Source organism: Ascaphus truei, unplaced genomic scaffold (genome assembly GCF_040206685.1).
Source record: "Ascaphus truei isolate aAscTru1 unplaced genomic scaffold, aAscTru1.hap1 HAP1_SCAFFOLD_391, whole genome shotgun sequence".
NCBI classification, from domain to species: Eukaryota; Metazoa; Chordata; class Amphibia; order Anura; family Ascaphidae; genus Ascaphus; species Ascaphus truei.
Genome location: NW_027456721.1, coordinates 18,358 through 44,604, shown reverse-complemented (window position 1 = coordinate 44,604; position 26,247 = coordinate 18,358). Strand labels below are relative to the sequence as shown.

The following is a 26,247-nucleotide window of genomic DNA, read 5'->3' as shown; positions in this document are numbered from 1 at the left end:
TCAAGTATGTCCTGGGCAGTTAAGATGACAAATAATAGGAGGAGCGGCCGGATACTTTGTTGAGCCTTGGGACCATGAACAGTCTTTTGGAGTCTGATCTCAGGTGATAGGTGCTGCATGTGGTAGGGGTGAGGAGCTTGTTCAGGTAGGTGGGTAGCTTGCCCAGAAAGTATTTGAAGGCAAGACAGGAAAGGTGAACTTTGCGCCTAGACTCGAGTGATGACCAATCTAGTTCTTTGAGCATTTCGCAGTGATGTGTGTTATAGTTGCATTGGAGAACAAAACGACAAATTGAATTGTAGAGGGTGTTAAGTTTGCTAAGGTGGGTTTGAGGAGCCGAGCCGTATACTATGTCCCCATAGTCAATAATTGGCATTAGCATCTGCTGTGCGATACGCTTTCTGACCAGGAGACTTAGGGAGGATTTGTTCCTGTAAAGTACCCTAGTTTGGCATAGGTCTTGGTTGTCAGGGTATCAATGTGCATCCCGAATGTTAAGTGGGAGTCAAACCATAAGCCCAGGTATTTAAAACTAGTGACAGGTGTTAGGGTGGTGTTAGCGTTGGTTCTAATCAGCTCAGTCGCTGGAAGCTTTAAAAATTTAGTCTTAGTCCCAAATACCATTGTTACAGTCTTGTCCGTGTTTAAAAACAGTTTGTTTTGGGAAATCCAATTTTCAAGTCTCAAAAAGTCAGATTGAGGTATGTGTTCAAGGTCGAAGAGGCGAGGGCTGTGTGCATATAGGATTGTGTCATCTGCATACATGTGTATTGAGGCTTCCTTACAAGCTGTGGGAAGATCATTAATGAACACTGAGAAGAGTAGGGGCCCCAGAACAGAGCCTTGCGGGACACCACAGGTGATATCCAGGGGGTTGGAGTTAGATCCTGAGATGGACACATGTTGGAATCTTCCTGATAGATAGGAATGAAACCAGTTTAAAGCATGCTTCCCTATTCCAGAGCACTGGAGTTTAAGCAAGATAACATGATCAACAGTAACAAAAGCCTTTGCAAAATCTAGGAATACTGCACCAGTGAGTTGTCCCCGTTCCATTCCACACTGAATTTCATTGCAAACTTTTCGCAGGGTAGTTACGGTGGAGTGTTTGGGGCGAAAGCCAGATTGGAATTGGCTAGGGAAATTTGTCTTGGTGTAGAAATCGCTTAATTGGGAGTGGACACATTTTTCCATGACTTTGGATAGAATTGGGAGAAGTGAGATTGGCCTGTAGTTTGAGACAGTGTTTTTGTCCCCACTTTTGAAGATTGGGACATCTCTGGCAGTTTTCCAGGTCTTAGGGATATGGCCTGCAGACAGAAGAGAGTTGACTATAGAAGCAATTGATTTGGCAATGACTGGGGCACCAAGTCGTAGGAACCTAGATTGTAGTAAGTCAGGTCGACATTGGCTGCTTAGTTTTAAATTAAGGAGTGCTTGTGTAATCTCCTCTTCGGATACTGGGCCAAATTGAAAATTGTGGGCAGTGTTGGGAGGGGGTGGGACTGTAGGGGTACTCCCAGGATGAGATTCAGGTTTGTGGTTTGGGCTGCGTTTCGCTAATAAGTTAGTGGCACACCCCACAAAGTAATCATTGAATGCATTTGCAATGTCAGTGGGGTTTGTCAGAGTAATATCCCCTTTAGTGATATTACTTGGTTGTTGATGGCTAGAAGACTGGAATATATTGTTGATAACCTTCCAGAAGTTAGCTGGGTTTGATGTGTTCTGGAGGAGATTGTCAGAGTAATATTGTGCTTTTGCATGCCTTGTTTGCCTTGTGCACACGTTCCGCAGGCATCTGTAGTGATTGAGATCCTTGGTAGTGCCAGTTACTTTGTGGCTTTTCCACAAGGCATCCCTGAGCTGGTAGAGTGCAATAAGGTCAGGTGTAACCCATGGAAGGTGGGCCCCCGTACCCTTATTCTGCGTAGTGGAGCATGGGTATCGCAGAGTTTTAAGATCTCGGATTAGAAATAGTCGAGCGCAGAATCAGGGTCGGGAATTAAATCGATTCTGTGCCATGGGCAGTTGGTAAGGTCAGCCAGAAACTGTTGTGGGTTAAAGTTTCTAAATGTTCTAGTGAGGAGAACTTTAGGGCTTGATTGGGGCGGTTTAATTTTCCTTACACAGTACACTATTGCATGGTCACTGAAAATATCAGGAAGGATGCCAGAGGATTGGATTCTGCTGGGATTTCAGGAGAGAATGCAGTTATGCGATTTCAGGTTTGTCCGTGTGGGTTGGGAAATGAGTTGCGATAGGTTAAGTGACTTGAGTTGTATCTGGATTTTGTGGTTTTTAGGGTTGAGTCAATTGAAGTTGAAATCCGCAAGAACTAGCAGCTCACTCTTCTCATTCAGAGAGGAAATGGAGCCAAGAAATTGGGTGATATCAGTCAGGGATTGTAGAGGGGCTTTAGGGGGGCGGTAGATGCCAGCAACCAAGACGGGCTTAGAAAAGGGGAGGGAATTTTTGCCAACTAGGATTTCAAAAGAGGGTGGGCATGAGGGTAAATTGTAATGTGTCTGCAATATAAAATAACACCCCTCCTCCTCTCTTTGACCTATCTCTCCTAGATATGGAATATCTCTGAATGGCAATATTTGCATCAGGAGTTTTAGGGGTTAGCCATGTTCCTGTGTCCAGTTTGGGCAGCAGGCTCCGGATATTTATATGGGCGACAGATGGGCCTTTTTGGAATTTGAAGGGGGTAGTCTCGGGTATGGGACAGAGTTGAAAAGGGAAGTCCTGGGTTAAGTTCAATATCACCTGCTAAAGAGAGTAATAGTATGAGTAGAAATTTGGGTAGTTGTTTGCAAGTTGTAAATTTGTGGTGTTTGCCATTAGAGTGAGCAGTGGTTGGTGTGCTGGTTTTTAGAGTTCTCCACCAACATTCAGTAGATAGTGCAAGGCTTCTGAGTAGTCCATGGTGTATGGTGATATTGGGTGTGGGCCAGGAGGGAGGAGTTTGTAGTGGGTAGAGAGAGTAAGGCTGCGTCCGCAGGCGTGCTGTGGAGTTGTTTTTTTTTAGCCGACAGCCAATGCTGTTTTTCAACGCGCTGTCGGCTGAAAACCTCCAATCACAGCAAAGCAGCGTCAACGTCACGGTGCATTGACGTTGGTGCGTCGCAAGCTATTGGACCAGCGACGTCACTGCCCCGCGCCCACACCCCCCCACCTCCCGATTGCGCACGCTGGCTCGCTTGCCAGTACATGGGATTGCTCCTGACCGGGCAGGCGAGCCTCATCGTCATCGCGGAGGAGCGCGGGCTGAGGCTCTATGGACGCAGCCTAAGGCTTGTTCTATAATAGGTGCGGGCGCACGTCTGTGCGAATGCGCGTGCACGTGACACACACTTTTTGTGTGTATGGTGGTCCATGCTGCCGGGAGCGACAGGTTTGCAGTGTGTGTGTGTGTGTGTGTGTATATTTTTAAAATGTAAAAAAAAAAAAGACACGGTAAGAATAAAATATTTATTAACATTGTACATACACATACATACACCATACGTACACATACATACACCCATACATACACACAAATACCATACACACACATACCATACATACACCCATACATACACCCATACATACACACACACACACATTACAGCGGCGGTAGCGGCGAGAATACTTACTTTTTGAGTCTTCCTCGCTATTGCCCGGCTCCACGCTCACTGCCGTGCGCGGCCCTTGCATACAATGGCTGGCTAACCACAGCCAACTAGAACTGCTGCGCGCGCGCGGCGCAGCAAGCGCGCCCACTATATTACGGGCCTAACTTATCCACAAGGTCACGAGAAAAAACAAAGTTGAGATACATAGCAGGTTCAATATCACAGAGGTAGGTAATGCTGCATGGAGCTGTTGTGAGCCAAGTGTGTGTGCAGACCAAACAGCAGGGGTGTGCCTTTTCCCTGTTAAAATGTTTTGCTGTATTGCAATGCTAAGGTCTATTCAGGGTTTGCAGTGGTTGAGGGAGGTAGTTGTGTGCAGTCAGTGTTGGGGAGGCTGCAGTAAAATAAGGTGTATAGGGGGGGTTAAGTGTGCAGGCTAACAAGCATGAGATCATAGTGTGGTCAGAGTAGCTCACCGTTTGTTGCATGTGTAGAAGAGTTTGCAGAAAGATGCAGTCCCCAAGCAACCTCTAGTCTAGCGCTAAGGCCCCGGTCACTCCGCTGTAACGCGCGCCCGCGCTTTTGGCGGCGTGTTCAGCCGATTCCCCGGTCTGCAGCTCACTGCACGTGGAGAGACGGGGGGGGGGGCGTGGCGGAGGAGTGACGGGGGCGCGGCCATGACGTCACCCGGCAGGTTCGCCCTCATTGGCTGAACCGCCGGGGGGCGTGCCTAATCGCTCGACGCGAGTCCTGCTCTCAATTCTATTGAGAGCAGGAGTAGCTCTCGCGCGAGCGCTGCGGCCCCCCCTCGCAGCGGGCCCGGCGCCATTGAGGAGAGGGCTCTCGTGCGCGCAGCGTCCGCCACAGCGGACGCTGTAGTAGGCAGCGGGGGCAAGGCCTAACTATACATTCTCACTTCAAGATGATCACTTTAAGAGGCATCACTCTAAAATGCCAATGCAGGGGGGGGGTTGTTACTTTTATACATCTATGCAGTTACATGAACCCCCCCCCCCCTCCCTCAATAAATCTGCCTGTTGCAAGTTGGACAATTGGACAATTAGCAGCACTCTGTTAAAGGGGAAAAAACACATTTTGATATTCAAAACATACTGTACCAAGATCACTAATAAAGGCAGGGTGGGGTATTTCTTTTAAAACAGGGGGATTGCAGATCATTCTGTTAGTTAAAAACATACCAAGATCAATAATAATATATGGATGCACAGTATATTATGGGTGTATGGATATATAGTGTGTGTAGTATGTATGGATGCACTGTATATTATGGGTGTATGGATATATAGGGTGTGTAGTATGTATGGATGCACAGTATATTATGGGTGTGTAGTATGTATGGATGCCCGGTGTATGGATGTATATGGTGTGTAGTATGTGTGGATGCACAGTATATTATGGATGTATAGGGTGTGTAGTATGCATGGATTCCCAGTATATTATGGATATATAGGGTGTGTAGTATGGATGCACAGTATATTATGGATATGTAGTGTGTGTAGTATGTGTGGATGCACAGTATATTATGGATGTATAGGGTGTGTAGTATGTGTGGATGCACAGTATATTATGGGTGTGTAGTATGTATGGATGCACAGTATATTATGGATATATAGGTTGTGTAGTATGTATGGATGCCCAGTATATTATGAGTGTATGGATATATAGGGTGTGTAGTATGTATACATGCACAGTATATTATGGGTGTGTGGGTGTGTAGTATGTATGGATGCACAGTATATTATGGGTGTGTAGTATGTATGGATGCACAGTATATTATGGATATATAGGTTGTGTAGTATGTATGGATGCCCAGTATATTATGAGTGTATGGATATATAGGGTGTGTAGTATGTATAGATGCACAGTATATTATGGGTGTGTGGGTGTGTAGTATGTATGGATGCACAGTATATTATGAATATATAGTGTGTGTAGTATGTGTACAGAAACACTCATGAAAGGGTAGAGCCCCTTCAAATTTCCTTGTGCTGCAGAGATTCACTCCGGGTATATGAAGTCCATTTAAATCAGAAACATGATAACAGACCATAAGGGGTTAACACATATGATGAACAGCAAATGAGTCTACTGACTCTCCCCTAGTATGGGAGCAGCCTGGCAACATACAGAGGGCTGACCCAGTAGGTTAAGTAACCTGCTAGGGACCCCTCAAATGTATAAATAGTGCACTAAAAGTGGCTGTTCCCCTGGGGTGCTTGAGAATAAGAAATACACTTACTCAGTTCTTTCCTTGGTCTGTTCCAGTTGGCGGCTCCAGGCTTGTGAGCAATAAAGTAGCAGGATATCCTCTCCATAGGAAAGTAATCAGCGGGCACTGCGTGGACAGAAAGTGGCAAGAAGGCCGGACAGTGCAAAAAATCTAAAAGCCTTTATTGGTTCCCGGCAAACATGGATTAAAAAAGGGGAGAAGGAGTCCCCCCATAGCGCTCTGACGCGTTTCGTCCGCACAGGGACTTTGTCAAAGACTCTTTGCCATTTTTTGTCCAAGAAGTGCCCGCTGATTACTTTCCTATGGAGAGGATATCCTGTGTAGTATGTGTGGATGCACAGTATATATAGTGTGTGTAGTATGTATGGATGCCCAGTATACTATGGATATATAGTGTGTGTAGTATGTATGGATGCACAGTATATTATGGATATATAGTGTGTGTAGTATGTATGGATGCCCAGTATACTATGGATATATAGTGTGTGTAGTATGTATGGATACCCAGTATATTATGGATGTATAGGGTGTGTAGTATGTATGGATGCACAGTCTATTATGGATATATAGGGTGTGTAGTATGTATGGATGCACAGTATATTATGGATATATAGTGTGTGTAGTATGTGTGGATGCACAGTATATTATGGATGTATGGATGTATGTATAGGGTGTGTAGTATGTATGGATGCACAGTATATTTCTCTCTCTCTCCCCCCTTTCTCTCTCTCTCCCCCCTTTCTCTCTCTCCCCCCCTTTCTCTCTCTCCCCCCTTTCTCTCTCTCCCCCCTTTCTCTCTCTCCCCCCTTTCTCTCTCTCCCCCCTCCTTTATCTCTCCCCCTCCTTTATCTCTCCCCCTCCTTTCTCTCTCCCCCTCCTTTCTCTCTCCCCCTTTCTCTTCCCCTTCTTCTTTCTCTCGCCCCTTCTCTCTCCTTCACCCCACTCTCCTTTCTCTCTCCCCCACTCCCTCGCCCTCTTTCTCACCCACCCCCTCTTTCTCTCTCTTTCTCCCCACCTTCTCTCTTTTCTCTCCCCCTCCCCCTTCTCTAGCCCCCTCCCCCTTCTCTTCCTCTTGCCCCCTTTCTTTCTCTCTGCCCGCTTCTTCTCTCTCTCTCTCCCCCACACCTGGACCTGTTTTCTTTCTTTCTCTCCCCATCTTTTTTTCTCTACCCACTTCTTTCTTTCTCTCCCTCTTTCTCTCCTCCCCCTTTATCTCTCCTCCCCCATTTCTCTCTCCTTCTTCTTTCTCTCTGCCCTCCTTCTTCTCTCTCTCCCCCACACCCTTTTCCTCTTTCTCTCTCCTCCACCCCACTGTCCTTTCTCTCCCCTACCCCCTCTGTCTCTCTCTCTCTATCCTTCCCTTTTTCTGCCCCTTCTTCTTTCTCTCTGTCCTCTCCTTCTTTCTCCCCACCCCCTCTCCCTCTTTCTCTCTCCCCCACCCCTTCTCCCTCTTTCTCTCCCCACCCCCTCTTTCACCCTTTCTCTTTCTCCTTCTCTCTCTTTCTTCCCCCTTCTCCCTCTCTTTTCTCCCCCCCTCTTTCTCTCTCCCCCTCCCTCTTTCTCTCTCCCCCTCCCTCTACCTCTTTCTCTCTCCCCCTCCCTCGTTCTCTCTCCCCCCTCCCTCGTTCTCTCTCCCCCCTCCCTCGTTCTCTCTCCCCCCTCCCTCTTTCTCTCTCCCCCCTCCCTCTTTCTCTCTCCCCCCTCCCTCTTTCTCTCTCCCCCCCTCCCTCTTTCTCTCTCCCCCCTCCCTCTTTCTCTCTCCCCCTCCCTCTTTCTCTCTCCCCCCTCCCTCTTTCTCTCTCTCTCTCCCCCCTCCCTCTTTCTCTCTCCCCCTCTCTCCCTCTTTCTCTCTCTCCCTCCCTCTCCCTCTATCTCTCTCCCCCTTTCTCTCTCTCCCCCCTCTCCCTCTTTCTCTCTCCCCCCTCTCCCTCTCTCCCTCTTTCTCTCTCTCCCCCCTCCCTCTTTCTCTCTCCCCCTCCCTCTTTCTCTCTCTCCCTCCCTCTTTCTCTCCCCCCCTCTCCCTCTTTCTCTCTCTCCCCCTCTCTCTCCCCCTCTCTCTCTCTCTCCCCCCCTCTCTCTCTCTCTCCCCCCCTCTCTCTCTCTCTCCCTCTCTCCCCTCTCTCCCTCTCTCCCTCTCTCTCTCTCTCTCTCTCCCCCTCTCTCTCTCCCCTCTCTCCCTCTCTCCCTCTCTCCCTCTCCCCCTCTCTCCCTCTCTCCCCCCCCCCCCCTTACACAGAGCACTTAGTTTCACAGTGGCAGAGAGCAGCTTGTAGCACCATCTCTCACTTGCTTGTTTGATGAGAGAGAGATTGGTGACTTCACAGGACGCCTCTTTATCCTGCTCTGAGCTGGACCAGGTCTCCTCGCTGGGAGCAGAGCCATGCAGAGCGCTCCGGCCACACAGCGGACGGGTCAGTTCTGTGCACACCACCTGCATGTCACAGGTCCTGGGGTGTGGTGTGTTTGCAGCGCACGGCACAGTCACAGTTAGGAAGTAGCTGTGTGTGGCTGTGTGCATCTGCATGTATGATGGAAGTGTGTGTAGCTGTGTGTATGATGGAAGTGTGTGTATCTGCATGTATGATGGAAGTGTGTGTAGCTGTGTGTGGCTGTGTGCATCTGCATGTATGATGGAAGTGTGTGTAGCTGTGTGTATGATGGAAGTGTGTGTATCTGCATGTATGATGGAAGTGTGTGTAGCTGTGTGTATGATGGAAGTGTGTGTAGCTGTGTGTATGATGGAAGTGTGTGCATCTGCATGTATGATGGAAGTGTGTGTAGCTGTGTGTATGATGGAAGTGTGTGTAGCTGTGTGTATGATGGAAGTGTGTGTAGCTGTGTGTATGATGGAAGTGTGTGTAGCTGTGTGTATGATGGAAGTGTGTGTAGCTGTGTGTATGATGGAAGTGTGTGTAGCTGTGTGTGTGATGGAAGTGTGTGTAGCTGTGTGTATGATGGAAGTGTGTGCATCTGCATGTATGATGGAAGTGTGTGTAGCTGTGTGTATGATGGAAGTGTGTGCATCTGCATGTATGATGGAAGTGTGTGTAGCTGTGTGTATGATGGAAGTGTGTGTAGCTGTGTGTATGATGGAAGTGTGTGTAGCTGTGTGTATGATGGAAGTGTGTGTAGCTGTGTGTACTGTAGCTGTGTGTATGATGGAAGTGTGTGTAGCTGTGTGTAGCTGTGTGTCCCGCTGGGCGTGAGGTGTATCTAATAGCAAATTGCAAAAGTAAAAACCTTCAATTTTTCATCCAACAACAAATGTCTCTCTCTCCCCTGTCCCGTCTCTCTCTCTCCCCTGTCCCGTCTCTCTCCCCTGTCCCGTCTCTCTCTCCCCTGTCCCGTCTCTCTCTCCCCGTCCCGTCTCTCTCTCCCCTGTCCCCTCTCTCTCCCCTGTCCCCTCTCTCTCTCCCCTCTCCCCTGTCCCCTCTCTTTCCCCTGTCCCCTCTCTCTCCCCTGCCCCCTCTCTCTCCCCTGCCCCCTCTCTCTCCCCTGCCCCCTCTCTCTCCCCTGCCCCCTCTCTCTCGCTTTCTATCTCTCTTTCCCCTCTCTCCTTCTATCTCTCTACCCCCCTTCTCTACCCCCCTTCTCTCTCTACTCCCTCTCTACCCCTCTCTACCCCTCTCTACCCCCTTCTCCCTCTCTCTACCCTCCCTCTCCCTCTCTCTACCCTCCCTCTCCCTCTCTCTACCCTCCCTCTCTCTACCCTCCCCCTCCCTCTCTCTACCCCCTCTCCCTCTCTCTACCCTCCCTCTCTAACCCCCATCTCCCTCGATCTACCCACCTTCCTTCTCTCCCCCCCTTCTCTCTCCCCCCCCCCCACCTCTCTCCCTCCCCCTCCTTTAGATTGCAAGCAGCCCGTGGGAGAAGATGAGGGTTTGGTGACTATAAACCGGAGGAGAGGAGCCATCAAACAGGCCAAGATCCACTACGTCAAGAACCACGAGTTCACCGCCACGTTTTTCCGCCAGCCGACCTTCTGCTCCGTGTGCAAAGAGTTTGTGTGGTGAGGCTCCCTGCGCTAACTCCGTGTCAGCGCCCCCCGCCCCACGCACGCCGGCAATCTGCAGACAGGACCCCGCTACCAGAACGTCTTGTTAAAGCCCCCCTAAAGCTGGGGTAGGGGGTTTCCTGGTTAAAAACTGATTAACCCGACCCCTGAGGCAGCAGTAGGGTCAAGGGGACCCACAGAGGGTTAAATATCTTACCCCCACCCACCCCCTGTGAATAATTACCTATAACACTCGGGCAGGGGCTATTATTTGGCTGGGGAAGCTGTAAAATGAACATTATGACACAGCCCCCCGCGCACCCCTAACGCCAGCCCCCCGCGCACCCCTAACGCCAGCCCCCCGCGCACCCCTAACGCCAGCCCCCCGCGCACCCCTAACGCCAGCCCCCCGCGCACCCCTAACGCCAGCCCCCCGCGCACCCCTAACGCCAGCCCCCCGCGCACCTCTAACGCCAGCCCCCCGCGCACCCCTAACGCCAGCCCCCGCGCACCTCTAAGGCCAGCCCCCGCGCACCCCTAACTCCAGCCCCCGCGCACCCCTAACTCCAGCCCCCGCGCACCCCTAACGCCAGCCCCCGTGCACCCCTAACGCCAGCCCCCCCGCGCACCCCTAACGCCATCCCCCCCGCGCACCCCTAACGCCAGCCCCCCGCACACCCCAAACGCCAGCCCCCCGCGCACCCCAAACGCCAGCCTCTTTCCTCCCCCCCTCCCCCCGTGTTTGTAGTATGAGGAGGGCCCCTGACTGGCCTCTGTTTATTTGCAGGGGTTTGAATAAGCAAGGATACAAGTGCCGGCGTAAGTACCCCGAATGTTACTGCCTTACTTCCATACTTTCATACAACGGGGCATATACTGTACGCGGGAGCACGGAAAGGAACACGCGTGCGTATACTGTACAAGGGAGCGCGGAAAGGAACACGCGTGCGTATACTGTACAAGGGAGCGCGGAAAGGAACACGTGTGCATATACTGTACGCGGGAGCACGGAAAGGAACACGTGTGCATATAACCGTACAAGGGAGCGCGGATAGGAACACGTGTGCATATAACCGTACAAGGGAGCGCGGAAAGGAACACGCGTGCATATAACCGTACAAGGGAGCGCGGAAAGGAACACGTGTGCATATACCGTACAAGGGAGCGCGGATAGGAACACGTGTGCATATAACCGTACAAGGGAGCGCGGAAAGGAACACGTGTGCATATAACCGTACAAGGGAGCGCGGAAAGGAACACGTGTGCATATACTGTACGCGGGAGCACGGAAAGGAACACGTGTGCATATAACCGTACAAGGGAGCGCGGATAGGAACACGTGTGCATATAACCGTACAAGGGAGCGCGGAAAGGAACACGTGTTCATATAACCGTTCAAGGGAGCGCGGATAGGAACACGTGTGCATATAACCGTACAAGGGAGCGCGGATAGGAACACGCGTGCATATAACCGTACAAGGGAGCGCGGAAAGGAACACGTGTGCATATAACCGTACAAGGGAGCGCGGAAAGGAACACGTGTGCATATACTGTACGCGGGAGCACGGAAAGGAACACGTGTGCATATAACCGTACAAGGGAGCGCGGATAGGAACACGTGTGCATATACTGTACGCGGGAGCACGGAAAGGAACACGTGTGCATATAACCGTACAAGGGAGCGCGGATAGGAACACGCGTGCATATAACCGTACAAGGGAGCGCGGATAGGAACACGCGTGCATATACCGTACAAGGGAGCGCGGAAAGGAACACGTGTGCATATACTGTACGCGGGAGCGCGGATAGGAACACGCGTGCATATACCGTACATGGGAGCGCGGATAGGAACACGCGTGCATATAACCGTACAAGGGAGCGCGGATAGGAACACGCGTGCATATAACCGTACAAGGGAGCACGGAAAGGAACACGCGTGCATATAACCGTACAAGGGAGCGCGGATAGGAACACGCGTGCATATAACCGTACAAGGGAGCGCGGAAAGGAACACGTGTGCATATAACCGTACGCGGGAGCACGGATAGGAACACGTGTGCATATAACCGTACAAGGGAGCCCGGATAGGAACACGCGTGCATATAACTGTACAAGGGAGCGCGGATAGGAACACGTGTGCATATAACCGTACAAGGGAGCGCGGAAAGGAACACGTGTGCATATAACCGTACAAGGGAGCGCGGATAGGAACACGTGTGCATATAACCGTACAAGGGAGCGCGGATAGGAACACGTGTGCATATAACCGTACAAGGGAGCGCGGATAGGAACACGCGTGCATATAACCGTACAAGGGAGCGCGGATAGGAACACGCGTGCATATAACCGTACAAGGGAGCCCGGATAGGAACACGTGTGCATATAACCGTACAAGGGAGCGCGGATAGGAACACGTGTGCATATAACCGTACAAGGGAGCGCGGAAAGGAACACGCGTGCATATAACCGTACAAGGGAGCGCGGAAAGGAACACGTGTGCATATACCGTACAAGGGAGCGCGGATAGGAACACGTGTGCATATAACCGTACAAGGGAGCGCGGAAAGGAACACGTGTGCATATAACCGTACAAGGGAGCGCGGAAAGGAACACGTGTGCATATACTGTACGCGGGAGCACGGAAAGGAACACGTGTGCATATAACCGTACAAGGGAGCGCGGATAGGAACACGTGTGCATATAACCGTACAAGGGAGCGCGGAAAGGAACACGTGTTCATATAACCGTTCAAGGGAGCGCGGATAGGAACACGTGTGCATATAACCGTACAAGGGAGCGCGGATAGGAACACGCGTGCATATAACCGTACAAGGGAGCGCGGAAAGGAACACGTGTGCATATAACCGTACAAGGGAGCGCGGAAAGGAACACGTGTGCATATACTGTACGCGGGAGCACGGAAAGGAACACGTGTGCATATAACCGTACAAGGGAGCGCGGATAGGAACACGTGTGCATATACTGTACGCGGGAGCACGGAAAGGAACACGTGTGCATATAACCGTACAAGGGAGCGCGGATAGGAACACGCGTGCATATAACCGTACAAGGGAGCGCGGATAGGAACACGCGTGCATATACCGTACAAGGGAGCGCGGAAAGGAACACGTGTGCATATACTGTACGCGGGAGCGCGGATAGGAACACGCGTGCATATACCGTACATGGGAGCGCGGATAGGAACACGCGTGCATATAACCGTACAAGGGAGCGCGGATAGGAACACGCGTGCATATAACCGTACAAGGGAGCACGGAAAGGAACACGCGTGCATATAACCGTACAAGGGAGCGCGGATAGGAACACGCGTGCATATAACCGTACAAGGGAGCGCGGAAAGGAACACGTGTGCATATAACCGTACGCGGGAGCACGGATAGGAACACGTGTGCATATAACCGTACAAGGGAGCCCGGATAGGAACACGCGTGCATATAACTGTACAAGGGAGCGCGGATAGGAACACGTGTGCATATAACCGTACAAGGGAGCGCGGAAAGGAACACGTGTGCATATAACCGTACAAGGGAGCGCGGATAGGAACACGTGTGCATATAACCGTACAAGGGAGCGCGGATAGGAACACGTGTGCATATAACCGTACAAGGGAGCGCGGATAGGAACACGCGTGCATATAACCGTACAAGGGAGCGCGGATAGGAACACGCGTGCATATAACCGTACAAGGGAGCGCGGATAGGAACACGCGTGCATATAACTGTACAAGGGAGCGCGGATAGGAACACGCGTGCATATAACCGTACAAGGGAGCGCGGATAGGAACACGCGTGCATATAACCGTACAAGGGAGCGCGGAAAGGAACACGCGTGCATATAACCGTACAAGGGAGCGCGGATAGGAACACGCGTGCATATAACCGTACAAGGGAGCGCGGAAAGGAACACGTGTGCATATAACCGTACAAGGGAGCCCGGATAGGAACACGCGTGCATATAACTGTACAAGGGAGCGCGGATAGGAACACGTGTGCATATAACCGTACAAGGGAGCGCGGAAAGGAACACGTGTGCATATAACCGTACAAGGGAGCCCGGATAGGAACACGCGTGCATATAACTGTACAAGGGAGCGCGGATAGGAACACGTGTGCATATAACCGTACAAGGGAGCGCGGAAAGGAACACGTGTGCATATAACCGTACAAGGGAGCACGGATAGGAACACGTGTGCATATAACCGTACAAGGGAGCCCGGATAGGAACACGTGTGCATATAACTGTACAAGGGAGCGCGGATAGGAACACGTGTGCATATAACTGTACAAGGGAGCGCGGATAGGAACACGTGTGCATATAACTGTACAAGGGAGCGCGGATAGGAACACGCGTGCATATAACCATACAAGGGAGCGCGGATAGGAACACGCGTGCATATAACCGTACAAGGGAGCGCGGAAAGGAACACGCGTGCATATACCGTACAAGGGAGCGCGGATAGGAACACGCGTGCATATAACCGTACAAGGGAGCGCGGATAGGAACACGTGTGCATATACTGTACAAGGGAGCGCGGAAAGGAACACGTGTGCATATAACCGTACAAGGGAGCGCGGATAGGAACACGTGTGCATATAACCGTACAAGGGAGCGCGGAAAGGAACACGTGTGCATATAACCGTACAAGGGAGCGCGGATAGGAACACGCGTGCATATAACCGTACAAGGGAGCGCAGAAAGGAACACGTGTGCATATAACCGTACAAGGGAGCGCGGAAAGGAACACGTGTGCATATAACCGTACAAGGGAGCGCGGATAGGAACACGCGTGCATATAACCGTACAAGGGAGCCCGGAAAGGAACACGTGTGCATATAACCGTACAAGGGAGCGCGGATAGGAACACGCGTGCATATAACCGTACAAGGGAGCGCGGATAGGAACACGTGTGCATATAACCGTACAAGGGAGCGCGGAAAGGAACACGCGTGCATATACCGTACAAGGGAGCGCGGATAGGAACACGCGTGCATATAACCGTACAAGGGAGCGCGGATAGGAACACGTGTGCATATAACCGTACAAGGGAGCGCGGAAAGGAACACGTGTGCATATAACCGTACAAGGGAGCGCGGAAAGGAACACGCGTGCATATACTGTACAAGGGAGCGCGGAAAGGAACACGCGTGCATATAACCGTACAAGGGAGCGCGGATAGGAACACGCGTGCATATACCGTACAAGGGAGCGCGGATAGGAACACGTGTGCATATAACCGTACAAGGGAGCGCGGAAAGGAACACGTGTGCATATAACCGTACAAGGGAGCGCGGATAGGAACACGCGTGCATATACCGTACAAGGGAGCGCGGATAGGAACACGTGTGCATATAACCGTACAAGGGAGCGCGGAAAGGAACACGTGTGCATATAACTGTACAAGGGAGCGCGGATAGGAACACGCGTGCATATACCGTACAAGGGAGCGCGGATAGGAACACGTGTGCATATAACCGTACAAGGGAGCGCGGAAAGGAACACGTGTGCATATAACCGTACAAGGGAGCGCGGAAAGGAACACGTGTGCATATAACCGTACAAGGGAGCGCGGAAAGGAACACGCGTGCATATAACCGTACAAGGGAGCGCGGATAGGAACACGTGTGCATATAACCGTACAAGGGAGCGCGGAAAGGAACACGCGTGCATATAACCGTACAAGGGAGCGCGGAAAGGAACACGTGTGCATATAACCGTACAAGGGAGCGCGGAAAGGAACACGTGTGCATATAACCGTACAAGGGAGCGCGGATAGGAACACGTGTGCATATAACCGTACAAGGGAGCGCGGAAAGGAACACGCGTGCATATACTGTACAAGGGAGCGCGGAAAGGAACACGCGTGCATATAACCGTACAAGGGAGCGCGGATAGGAACACGCGTGCATATAACCGTACAAGGGAGCGCGGATAGGAACACGCGTGCATATAACTGTACAAGGGAGCGCGGATAGGAACACGCGTGCATATAACCGTACAAGGGAGCGCGGATAGGAACACGCGTGCATATAACCGTACAAGGGAGCGCGGAAAGGAACACGCGTGCATATAACCGTACAAGGGAGCGCGGATAGGAACACGCGTGCATATAACCGTACAAGGGAGCGCGGAAAGGAACACGTGTGCATATAACCGTACAAGGGAGCCCGGATAGGAACACGCGTGCATATAACTGTACAAGGGAGCGCGGATAGGAACACGTGTGCATATAACCGTACAAGGGAGCGCGGAAAGGAACACGTGTGCATATAACCGTACAAGGGAGCCCGGATAGGAACACGCGTGCATATAACTGTACAAGGGAGCGCGGATAGGAACACGTGTGCATATAACCGTACAAGGGAGCGCGGAAAGGAACACGTGTGCATATAACCGTACAAGGGAGCACGGATAGGAACACGTGTGCATATAACCGTACAAGGGAGCCCGGATAGGAACACGTGTGCATATAACTGTACAAGGGAGCGCGGATAGGAACACGTGTGCATATAACTGTACAAGGGAGCGCGGATAGGAACACGTGTGCATATAACTGTACAAGGGAGCGCGGATAGGAACACGCGTGCATATAACCATACAAGGGAGCGCGGATAGGAACACGCGTGCATATAACCGTACAAGGGAGCGCGGAAAGGAACACGCGTGCATATACCGTACAAGGGAGCGCGGATAGGAACACGCGTGCATATAACCGTACAAGGGAGCGCGGATAGGAACACGTGTGCATATACTGTACAAGGGAGCGCGGAAAGGAACACGTGTGCATATAACCGTACAAGGGAGCGCGGATAGGAACACGTGTGCATATAACCGTACAAGGGAGCGCGGAAAGGAACACGTGTGCATATAACCGTACAAGGGAGCGCGGATAGGAACACGCGTGCATATAACCGTACAAGGGAGCGCAGAAAGGAACACGTGTGCATATAACCGTACAAGGGAGCGCGGAAAGGAACACGTGTGCATATAACCGTACAAGGGAGCGCGGATAGGAACACGCGTGCATATAACCGTACAAGGGAGCCCGGAAAGGAACACGTGTGCATATAACCGTACAAGGGAGCGCGGATAGGAACACGCGTGCATATAACCGTACAAGGGAGCGCGGATAGGAACACGTGTGCATATAACCGTACAAGGGAGCGCGGAAAGGAACACGCGTGCATATACCGTACAAGGGAGCGCGGATAGGAACACGCGTGCATATAACCGTACAAGGGAGCGCGGATAGGAACACGTGTGCATATAACCGTACAAGGGAGCGCGGAAAGGAACACGTGTGCATATAACCGTACAAGGGAGCGCGGAAAGGAACACGCGTGCATATACTGTACAAGGGAGCGCGGAAAGGAACACGCGTGCATATAACCGTACAAGGGAGCGCGGATAGGAACACGCGTGCATATACCGTACAAGGGAGCGCGGATAGGAACACGTGTGCATATAACCGTACAAGGGAGCGCGGAAAGGAACACGTGTGCATATAACCGTACAAGGGAGCGCGGATAGGAACACGCGTGCATATACCGTACAAGGGAGCGCGGATAGGAACACGTGTGCATATAACCGTACAAGGGAGCGCGGAAAGGAACACGTGTGCATATAACTGTACAAGGGAGCGCGGATAGGAACACGCGTGCATATACCGTACAAGGGAGCGCGGATAGGAACACGTGTGCATATAACCGTACAAGGGAGCGCGGAAAGGAACACGTGTGCATATAACCGTACAAGGGAGCGCGGAAAGGAACACGTGTGCATATAACCGTACAAGGGAGAGCGGAAAGGAACACGCGTGCATATAACCGTACAAGGGAGCGCGGATAGGAACACGTGTGCATATAACCGTACAAGGGAGCGCGGAAAGGAACACGCGTGCATATAACCGTACAAGGGAGCGCGGAAAGGAACACGTGTGCATATAACCGTACAAGGGAGCGCGGAAAGGAACACGTGTGCATATAACCGTACAAGGGAGCGCGGATAGGAACACGTGTGCATATAACCGTACAAGGGAGCGCGGAAAGGAACACGCGTGCATATACTGTACAAGGGAGCGCGGAAAGGAACACGCGTGCATATAACCGTACAAGGGAGCGCGGAAAGGAACACGCGTGCATATAACCGTACAAGGGAGCCCGGATAGGAACACGCGTGCATATAACCGTACAAGGGAGCGCGGATAGGAACACGCGTGCATATACCGTACAAGGGAGCGCGGATAGGAACACGTGTGCATATAACCGTACAAGGGAGCGCGGAAAGGAACACGTGTGCATATAACCGTACAAGGGAGCGCGGAAAGGAACACGCGTGCATATAACCGTACAAGGGAGCACGGATAGGAACACGCGTGCATATACTGTACAAGGGAGCGCGGAAAGGAACACGCGTGCATATAACCGTACAAGGGAGCCCGGATAGGAACACGCGTGCATATAACCGTACAAGGGAGCGCGGAAAGGAACACGCGTGCATATAACCGTACAAGGGAGCGCGGAAAGGAACACGCGTGCATATAACCGTACAAGGGAGCCCGGATAGGAACACGTGTGCATATAACCGTACAAGGGAGCGCGGAAAGGAACACGTGTGCATATAACCGTACAAGGGAGCGCGGAAAGGAACACGCGTGCATATAACCGTACAAGGGAGCACGGATAGGAACACGCGTGCATATACTGTACAAGGGAGCGCGGAAAGGAACACGCGTGCATATAACCGTACAAGGGAGCGCGGAAAGGAACACGCGTGCATACAAAAAAAAATAAAATTATTCAAAAAAAGAGAAAAATAAAAAAAAAAGGAATAAGAAAGTAAAAATAAAAAAATAAAATAAAAAAAAAGCATATAACCGTACAAGGGAGCGCGGAAAGGAACACGCGTGCATATAACCGTACAAGGGAGCACGGATAGGAACACGCGTGCATATACTGTACAAGGGAGCGCAGAAAGGAACACGCGTGCATATAACCGTACAAGGGAGCGCGGAAAGGAACACGTGTGCATATAACCGTACAAGGGAGCGCGGAAAGGAACACGTGTGCATATAACCGTACAAGGGAGCGCGGAAAGGAACACGTGTGCATATAACCGTACAAGGGAGCGCGGAAAGGAACACGTGTGCATATAACCGTACAAGGGAGCGCGGAAAGGAACACGTGTGCATATAACCGTACAAGGGAGCGCGGAAAGGAACACGTGTGCATATAACCGTACAAGGGAGCGCGGAAAGGAACACGCGTGCATATAACCGTACAAGGGAGCGCGGAAAGGAACACGTGTGCATATAACCGTACAAGGGAGCGCGGAAAGGAACACGTGTGCATATAACCGTACAAGGGAGCGCGGAAAGGAACACGTGTGCATATAACCGTACAAGGGAGCGCGGAAAGGAACACGCGTGCATATAACCGTACAAGGGAGCGCGGATAGGAACACGTGTGCATATAACCGTACAAGGGAGCGCGGATAGGAACACGCGTGCATATACCGTACAAGGGAGCGCGGAAAGGAACACGCGTGCATATAACCGTACAAGGGAGCGTGGAAAGGAACACGTGTGCATATAACCGTACAAGGGAGCGCGGATAGGAACACGCGTGCATATACCGTACAAGGGAGCGCGGAAAGGAACACGCGTGCATATAACCGTACAAGGGAGCGCGGATAGGAACACGTGTGCATATAACCGTACAAGGGAGCGTGGAAAGGAACACGCGTGCATATACCGTACAAGGGAGCCCGGATAGGAACACGCGTGCATATAACCGTACAAGGAAGCGCGGATAGGAACACGCGTGCATATACTGTACAAGGGAGCGCGGATAGGAACACGTGTGCATATAACCGTACAAGGGAGCGCGGAAAGGAACACGTGTGCATATAACCGTACAAGGGAGCCCGGATAGGAACACGCGTGCATATAACCGTACAAGGGAGCCCGGATAGGAACACGCGTGCATATAACCGTACAAGGGAGCGTGGATAGGAACACGTGTGCATATAACCGTACAAGGGAGCCCGGATAGGAACACGCGTGCATATAACCGTACAAGGGAGCGCGGATAGGAACACGCGTGCATATAACCGTACAAGGGAGCGCGGATAGGAACACGCGTGCATATAACCGTACAAGGGAGCGCGGATAGGAACACGTGTGCATATAACCGTACAAGGGAGCGCGGAAAGGAACACGCGTGCATATACCGTACAAGGGAGCGCGGATAGGAACACGCGTGCATATAACCGTACAAGGGAGCGCGGATAGGAACACGTGTGCATATAACCGTACAAGGGAGCGCGGATAGGAACACGTGTGCATATAACCGTACAAGGGAGCGCGGAAAGGAACACGCGTGCATATACTGTACAAGGGAGCACGGAAAGGAACACGTGTGCATATAACCGTACAAGGGAGCGCGGAAAGGAACACGTGTGCATATAACCGTACAAGGGAGCCCGGATAGGAACACGCGTGCATATAACCGTACAAGGGAACGCGGAAAGGAACACGCGTGCATATAACCGTACAAGGGAGCGCGGAAAGGAACACGTGTGCATATAACCGTACAAGGGAGCGCGGAAAGGAACACGCGTGCATATAACCGTACAAGGGAGCGCGGAAAGGAACACGTGTGCATATAACCGTACAAGGGAGCGCGGAAAGGAACACGTGTGCATATAACCGTACAAGGGAGCGCGGAAAGGAACACGTGTGCATATAACCGTACAAGGGAGCCCGGATAGGAACACGTGTGCATATAACCGTACAAGGGAGCGCGGAAAGGAACACGTGTGCATATAACCGTACAAGGGAGCGCGGAAAGGAACACGTGTGCATATACTGTACAAGGGAGCGCGGAAAGGAACACGCGTGCATATACCGTACAAGGGAGCGCGGAAAGGAACACGTGTGCATATAACCGTACAAGGGAGCGCGGAAAGGAACACGCGTGCATATACTGTACAAGGGAGCGCGGAAAGGAACACGTGTGCATATAACCGTACAAGGGAGCGCGGAAAGGAACACGTGTGCATATAACCGTACAAGGGAGCGCGGATAGGAACACGCGTGCATATACTGTACAAGGGAGCGCGGAAAGGAACACGTGTGCATATAACCGTACAAGGGAGCGCGGAAAGGAACACGCGTGCATATAACCGTACAAGGGAGCGCGGATAGGAACACGCGTGCATATAACCGTACAAGGGAGCGCGGATAGGAACACGCGTGCATATAACCGTACAAGGGAGCGCGGATAGGAACACGTGTGCATATAACCGTACAAGGGAGCGCGGAAAGGAACACGCGTGCATATAACCGTACAAGGGAGCGCGGAAAGGAACACGCGTGCATATACTGTACAAGGGAGCGCGGATAGGAACACGCGTGCATATAACCGTACAAGGAAGCGCGGATAGGAACACGCGTGCATATACCGTACAAGGGAGCGCGGATACGAACACGTGTGCATATAACCGTACAAGGGAGCGCGGATAGGAACACGCGTGCATATAACCGTACAAGGGAGCCCGGATAGGAACACGCGTGCATATAACCGTACAAGGGAGCGCGGAAAGGAACACGTGTGCATATAACCGTACAAGGGAGCGCGGATAGGAACACGCGTGCATATAACCGTACAAGGGAGCCCGGATAGGAACACGTGTGCATATAACCGTACAAGGGAGCGCGGAAAGGAACACGTGTGCATATAACCGTACAAGGGAGCGCGGATAGGAACACGCGTGCATATAACCGTACAAGGGAGCCCGGATAGGAACACGCGTGCATATAACCGTACAAGGGTGCGTGGATAGGAACACGCGTGCATATAACCGTACAAGGGAGCGCGGATAGGAACACGCGTGCATATAACCGTACAAGGGAGCGCGGATAGGAACACGTGTGCATATAACCGTACAAGGGAGCGCGGAAAGGAACACGCGTGCATATACCGTACAAGGGAGCGCGGATAGGAACACGCGTGCATATAACCGTACAAGGGAGCGCGGATAGGAACACGCGTGCATATAACCGTACAAGGGAGCGCGGAAAGGAACACGCGTGCATATACTGTACAAGGGAGCGCGGAAAGGAACACGCGTGCATATAACCGTACAAGGGAGCGCGGATAGGAACACATGTGCATATAACCGTACAAGGGAGCGCGGATAGGAACACGTGTGCATATAACCGTACAAGGGAGCGCGGAAAGGAACACGCGTGCATATACCGTACAAGGGAGCGCGGAAAGGAACACGTGTGCATATAACCGTACAAGGGAGCGCGGAAAGGAACACGTGTGCATATAACCGTACAAGGGAGCGCGGAAAGGAACACGCGTGCATATAACCGTACAAGGGAGCGCGGAAAGGAACACGCGTGCATATAACCGTACAAGGGAGCGCGGAAAGGAACACGCGTGCATATAACCGTACAAGGGAGCGCGGAAAGGAACACGTGTGCATATAACCGTACAAGGGAGCGCGGAAAGGAACACACGTGCATATAACCGTACAAGGGAGCGCGGAAAGGAACACGTGTGCATATAACCGTACAAGGGAGCACAGATAGGAACACGTGTGCATATAACCGTACAAGGGAGCGCGGAAAGGAACACGTGTGCATATAACCGTACAAGGGAGCGCGGAAAGGAACACGTGTGCATATAACCGTACAAGGGAGCGCGGAAAGGAACACGCGTGCATATAACCGTACAAGGGAGCGCGGAAAGGAACACGTGTGCATATAACCGTACAAGGGAGCGCGGATAGGAACACGTGTGCATATACTGTACGCGGGAGCACGGAAAGGAACACGTGTGCATATAACCGTACAAGGGAGCGTGGAAAGGAACACGCGTGCATATACTGTACGCGGGAGCACGGAAAGGAACACGTGTGCATATAACCGTACAAGGGAGCGTGGAAAGGAACACGCGTGCATATACTGTACAAGGGAGCGCGGATAGGAACACGTGTGCATATAACCGTACAAGGGAGCCCGGATAGGAACACGCGTGCATATAACCGTACAAGGGAGCGCGGAAAGGAACACGCGTGCATATAACCGTACAAGGGAGCGCGGAAAGGAACACGCGTGCATATACTGTACAAGGGAGCGCGGAAAGGAACACGCGTGCATATACTGTACAAGGGAGCGCGGATAGGAACACGTGTGCATATAACCGTACAAGGGAGCGCGGAAAGGAACACGCGTGCATATACTGTACAAGGGAGCGCAGATAGGAACACGCGTGCATATACTGTACAAGGGAGCGCAGATAGGAACACGCGTGCATATACTGTACAAGGGAGCGCGGATAGGAACACGCGTGCATATACCGTACAAGGGAGCGCGGAAAGGAACACTCGTGCATATACTGTACAAGGGAGCGCGGATAGGAACACGTGTGCATATAACCGTACAAGGGAGCCCGGATAGGAATACGCGTGCATATAACCGTACAAGGGAGCGCGGAAAGGAACACGCGTGCATATAACCGTACAAGGGAGCGCGGAAAGGAACACGCGTGCATATACTGTACAAGGGAGCGCGGAAAGGAACACGCGTGCATATAACCGTACAAGGGAGCGCGGATAGGAACACGTGTGCATATAACCGTACAAGGGAGCGCGGAAAGGAACACGTGTTCATATAACCGTACAAGGGAGCGCGGATAGGAACACGCGTGCATATAACCGTACAAGGGAGCGCGGATAGGAACACGTGTGCATATAACCGTACAAGGGAGCGCGGAAAGGAACACGTGTGCATATAACCGTACAAGGGAGCGCGGAAAGGAACACGCGTGCATATAACCGTACAAGGGAGCGCGGAAAGGAACACGTGTGCATATAACCGTACAAGGGAGCGCGGAAAGGAACACGCGTGCATATAACCGTACAAGGGAGCGCGGAAAGGAACACGCGTGCATATAACCGTACAAGGGAGCGCGGAAAGGAACACGCGTGGATATACCGTACAAGGGAGCGCGGATAGGAACACGCGTGCATATACCGTACAAGGGAGCGCGGATAGGAACACGCGTGCATATACCGTACAAGGGAGCGCGGATAGGAACACGCATGCATATAACCGTACAAGGGAGCCCGGATAGGAACACGCGTGCATATAACCGTACAAGGGAGCGCGGATAGGAACACGTGTGCATATAACCGTACAAGGGAGCGCGGAAAGGAACACGTGTGCATATAACCGTACAAGGGAGCGCGGATAGGAACACGCGTGCATATACCGTACAAGGGAGCGCGGATAGGAACACGCGTGCATATAACCGTACAAGGGAGCCCGGATAGGAACACGCGTGCATATAACCGTACAAGGGAGCGCGGATAGGAACACGCGTGCATATACTGTACAAGGGAGCGCGGATAGGAACACGCGTGCATATAACCGTACAAGGGAGCGCGGATAGGAACACGCGTGCATATAACCGTACAAGGGAGCGCGGATAGGAACACGCGTGCATATAACCGTACAAGGGAGCGCGGAAAGGAACACGTGTGCATATAACCGTACAAGGGAGCGCGGATAGGAACACGTGTGCATATAACCGTACAAGGGAGCGCGGAAAGGAACACGTGTGCATATAACCGTACAAGGGAGCGCGGAAAGGAACACGCGTGCATATAACCGTACAAGGGAGCGCGGAAAGGAACACGTGTGCATATAACCGTACAAGGGAGCGCGGAAAGGAACACGCGTGCATATAACCGTACAAGGGAGCGCGGAAAGGAACACGCGTGCATATAACCGTACAAGGGAGCGCGGAAAGGAACACGCGTGGATATACCGTACAAGGGAGCGCGGATAGGAACACGCGTGCATATACCGTACAAGGGAGCGCGGATAGGAACACGCGTGCATATACCGTACAAGGGAGCGCGGATAGGAACACGCATGCATATAACCGTACAAGGGAGCCCGGATAGGAACACGCGTGCATATAACCGTACAAGGGAGCGCGGATAGGAACACGTGTGCATATAACCGTACAAGGGAGCGCGGAAAGGAACACGTGTGCATATAACCGTACAAGGGAGCGCGGATAGGAACACGCGTGCATATACCGTACAAGGGAGCGCGGATAGGAACACGCGTGCATATAACCGTACAAGGGAGCCCGGATAGGAACACGCGTGCATATAACCGTACAAGGGAGCGCGGATAGGAACACGCGTGCATATACTGTACAAGGGAGCGCGGATAGGAACACGCGTGCATATAACCGTACAAGGGAGCGCGGATAGGAACACGCGTGCATATAACCGTACAAGGGAGCGCGGATAGGAACACGCGTGCATATAACCGTACAAGGGAGCGCGGAAAGGAACACGTGTGCATATAACCGTACAAGGGAGCGCGGATAGGAACACGTGTGCATATAACCGTACAAGGGAGCGCGGAAAGGAACACGTGTGCATATAACCGTACAAGGGAGCCCGGATAGGAACACGCGTGCATATACCGTACAAGGGAGCGCGGATAGGAACACGCGTGCATATAACCGTACAAGGGAGCCCGGATAGGAACACGCGTGCATATAACCGTACAAGGGAGCGCGGATAGGAACACGTGTGCATATACCGTACAAGGGAGCGCGGAAAGGAACACGTGTTCATATAACTGTACAAGGGAGCGCGGATAGGAACACGTGTGCATATAACCGTACAAGGGAGCGCGGAAAGGAACACGTGTGCATATAACCGTACAAGGGAGCGCGGAAAGGAACACGCGTGCATATAACCGTACAAGGGAGCGCGGAAAGGAACACGTGTGCATATAACCGTACAAGGGAGCGCGGAAAGGAACACGTGTGCATATAACCGTACAAGGGAGCGCGGATAGGAACACGCGTGCATATAACCGTACAAGGGAGCGCGGAAAGGAACACGTGTGCATATAACCGTACAAGGGAGCGCGGATAGGAACACGCGTGCATATAACCGTACAAGGGAGCGCGGAAAGGAACACGTGTGCATATAACCGTACAAGGGAGCGCGGAAAGGAACACGTGTGCATATAACCGTACAAGGGAGCGCGGAAAGGAACACGTGTGCATATAACCGTACAAGGGAGCGCGGATAGGAACACGTGTGCATATAACCGTACAAGGGAGCGCGGAAAGGAACACGTGTGCATATAACCGTACAAGGGAGCGCGGATAGGAACACGCGTGCATATACCGTACAAGGGAGCGCGGAAAGGAACACGTGTGCATATAACCGTACAAGGGAGCGCGGAAAGGAACACGTGTTCATATAACCGTACAAGGGAGCCCGGATAGGAACACGCGTGCATATAACCGTACAAG

At 52.0% G+C, this 26,247-nt stretch overlaps 1 protein-coding gene across 1 annotated transcript in view; it reads left to right on the top strand.

The window, feature by feature from the left end:
* The window catches only part of LOC142483912 (protein kinase C delta type-like), a 52,358-nt gene that overhangs the window by 8,757 nt on the left and 17,354 nt on the right, over nucleotides 1-26,247 (top strand). The window contains 2 exon segments of the mRNA XM_075583833.1: nucleotides 9,721-9,880; nucleotides 10,653-10,684. Of these exon segments, the coding sequence (XP_075439948.1) occupies nucleotides 9,721-9,880; nucleotides 10,653-10,684 (192 nt within the window).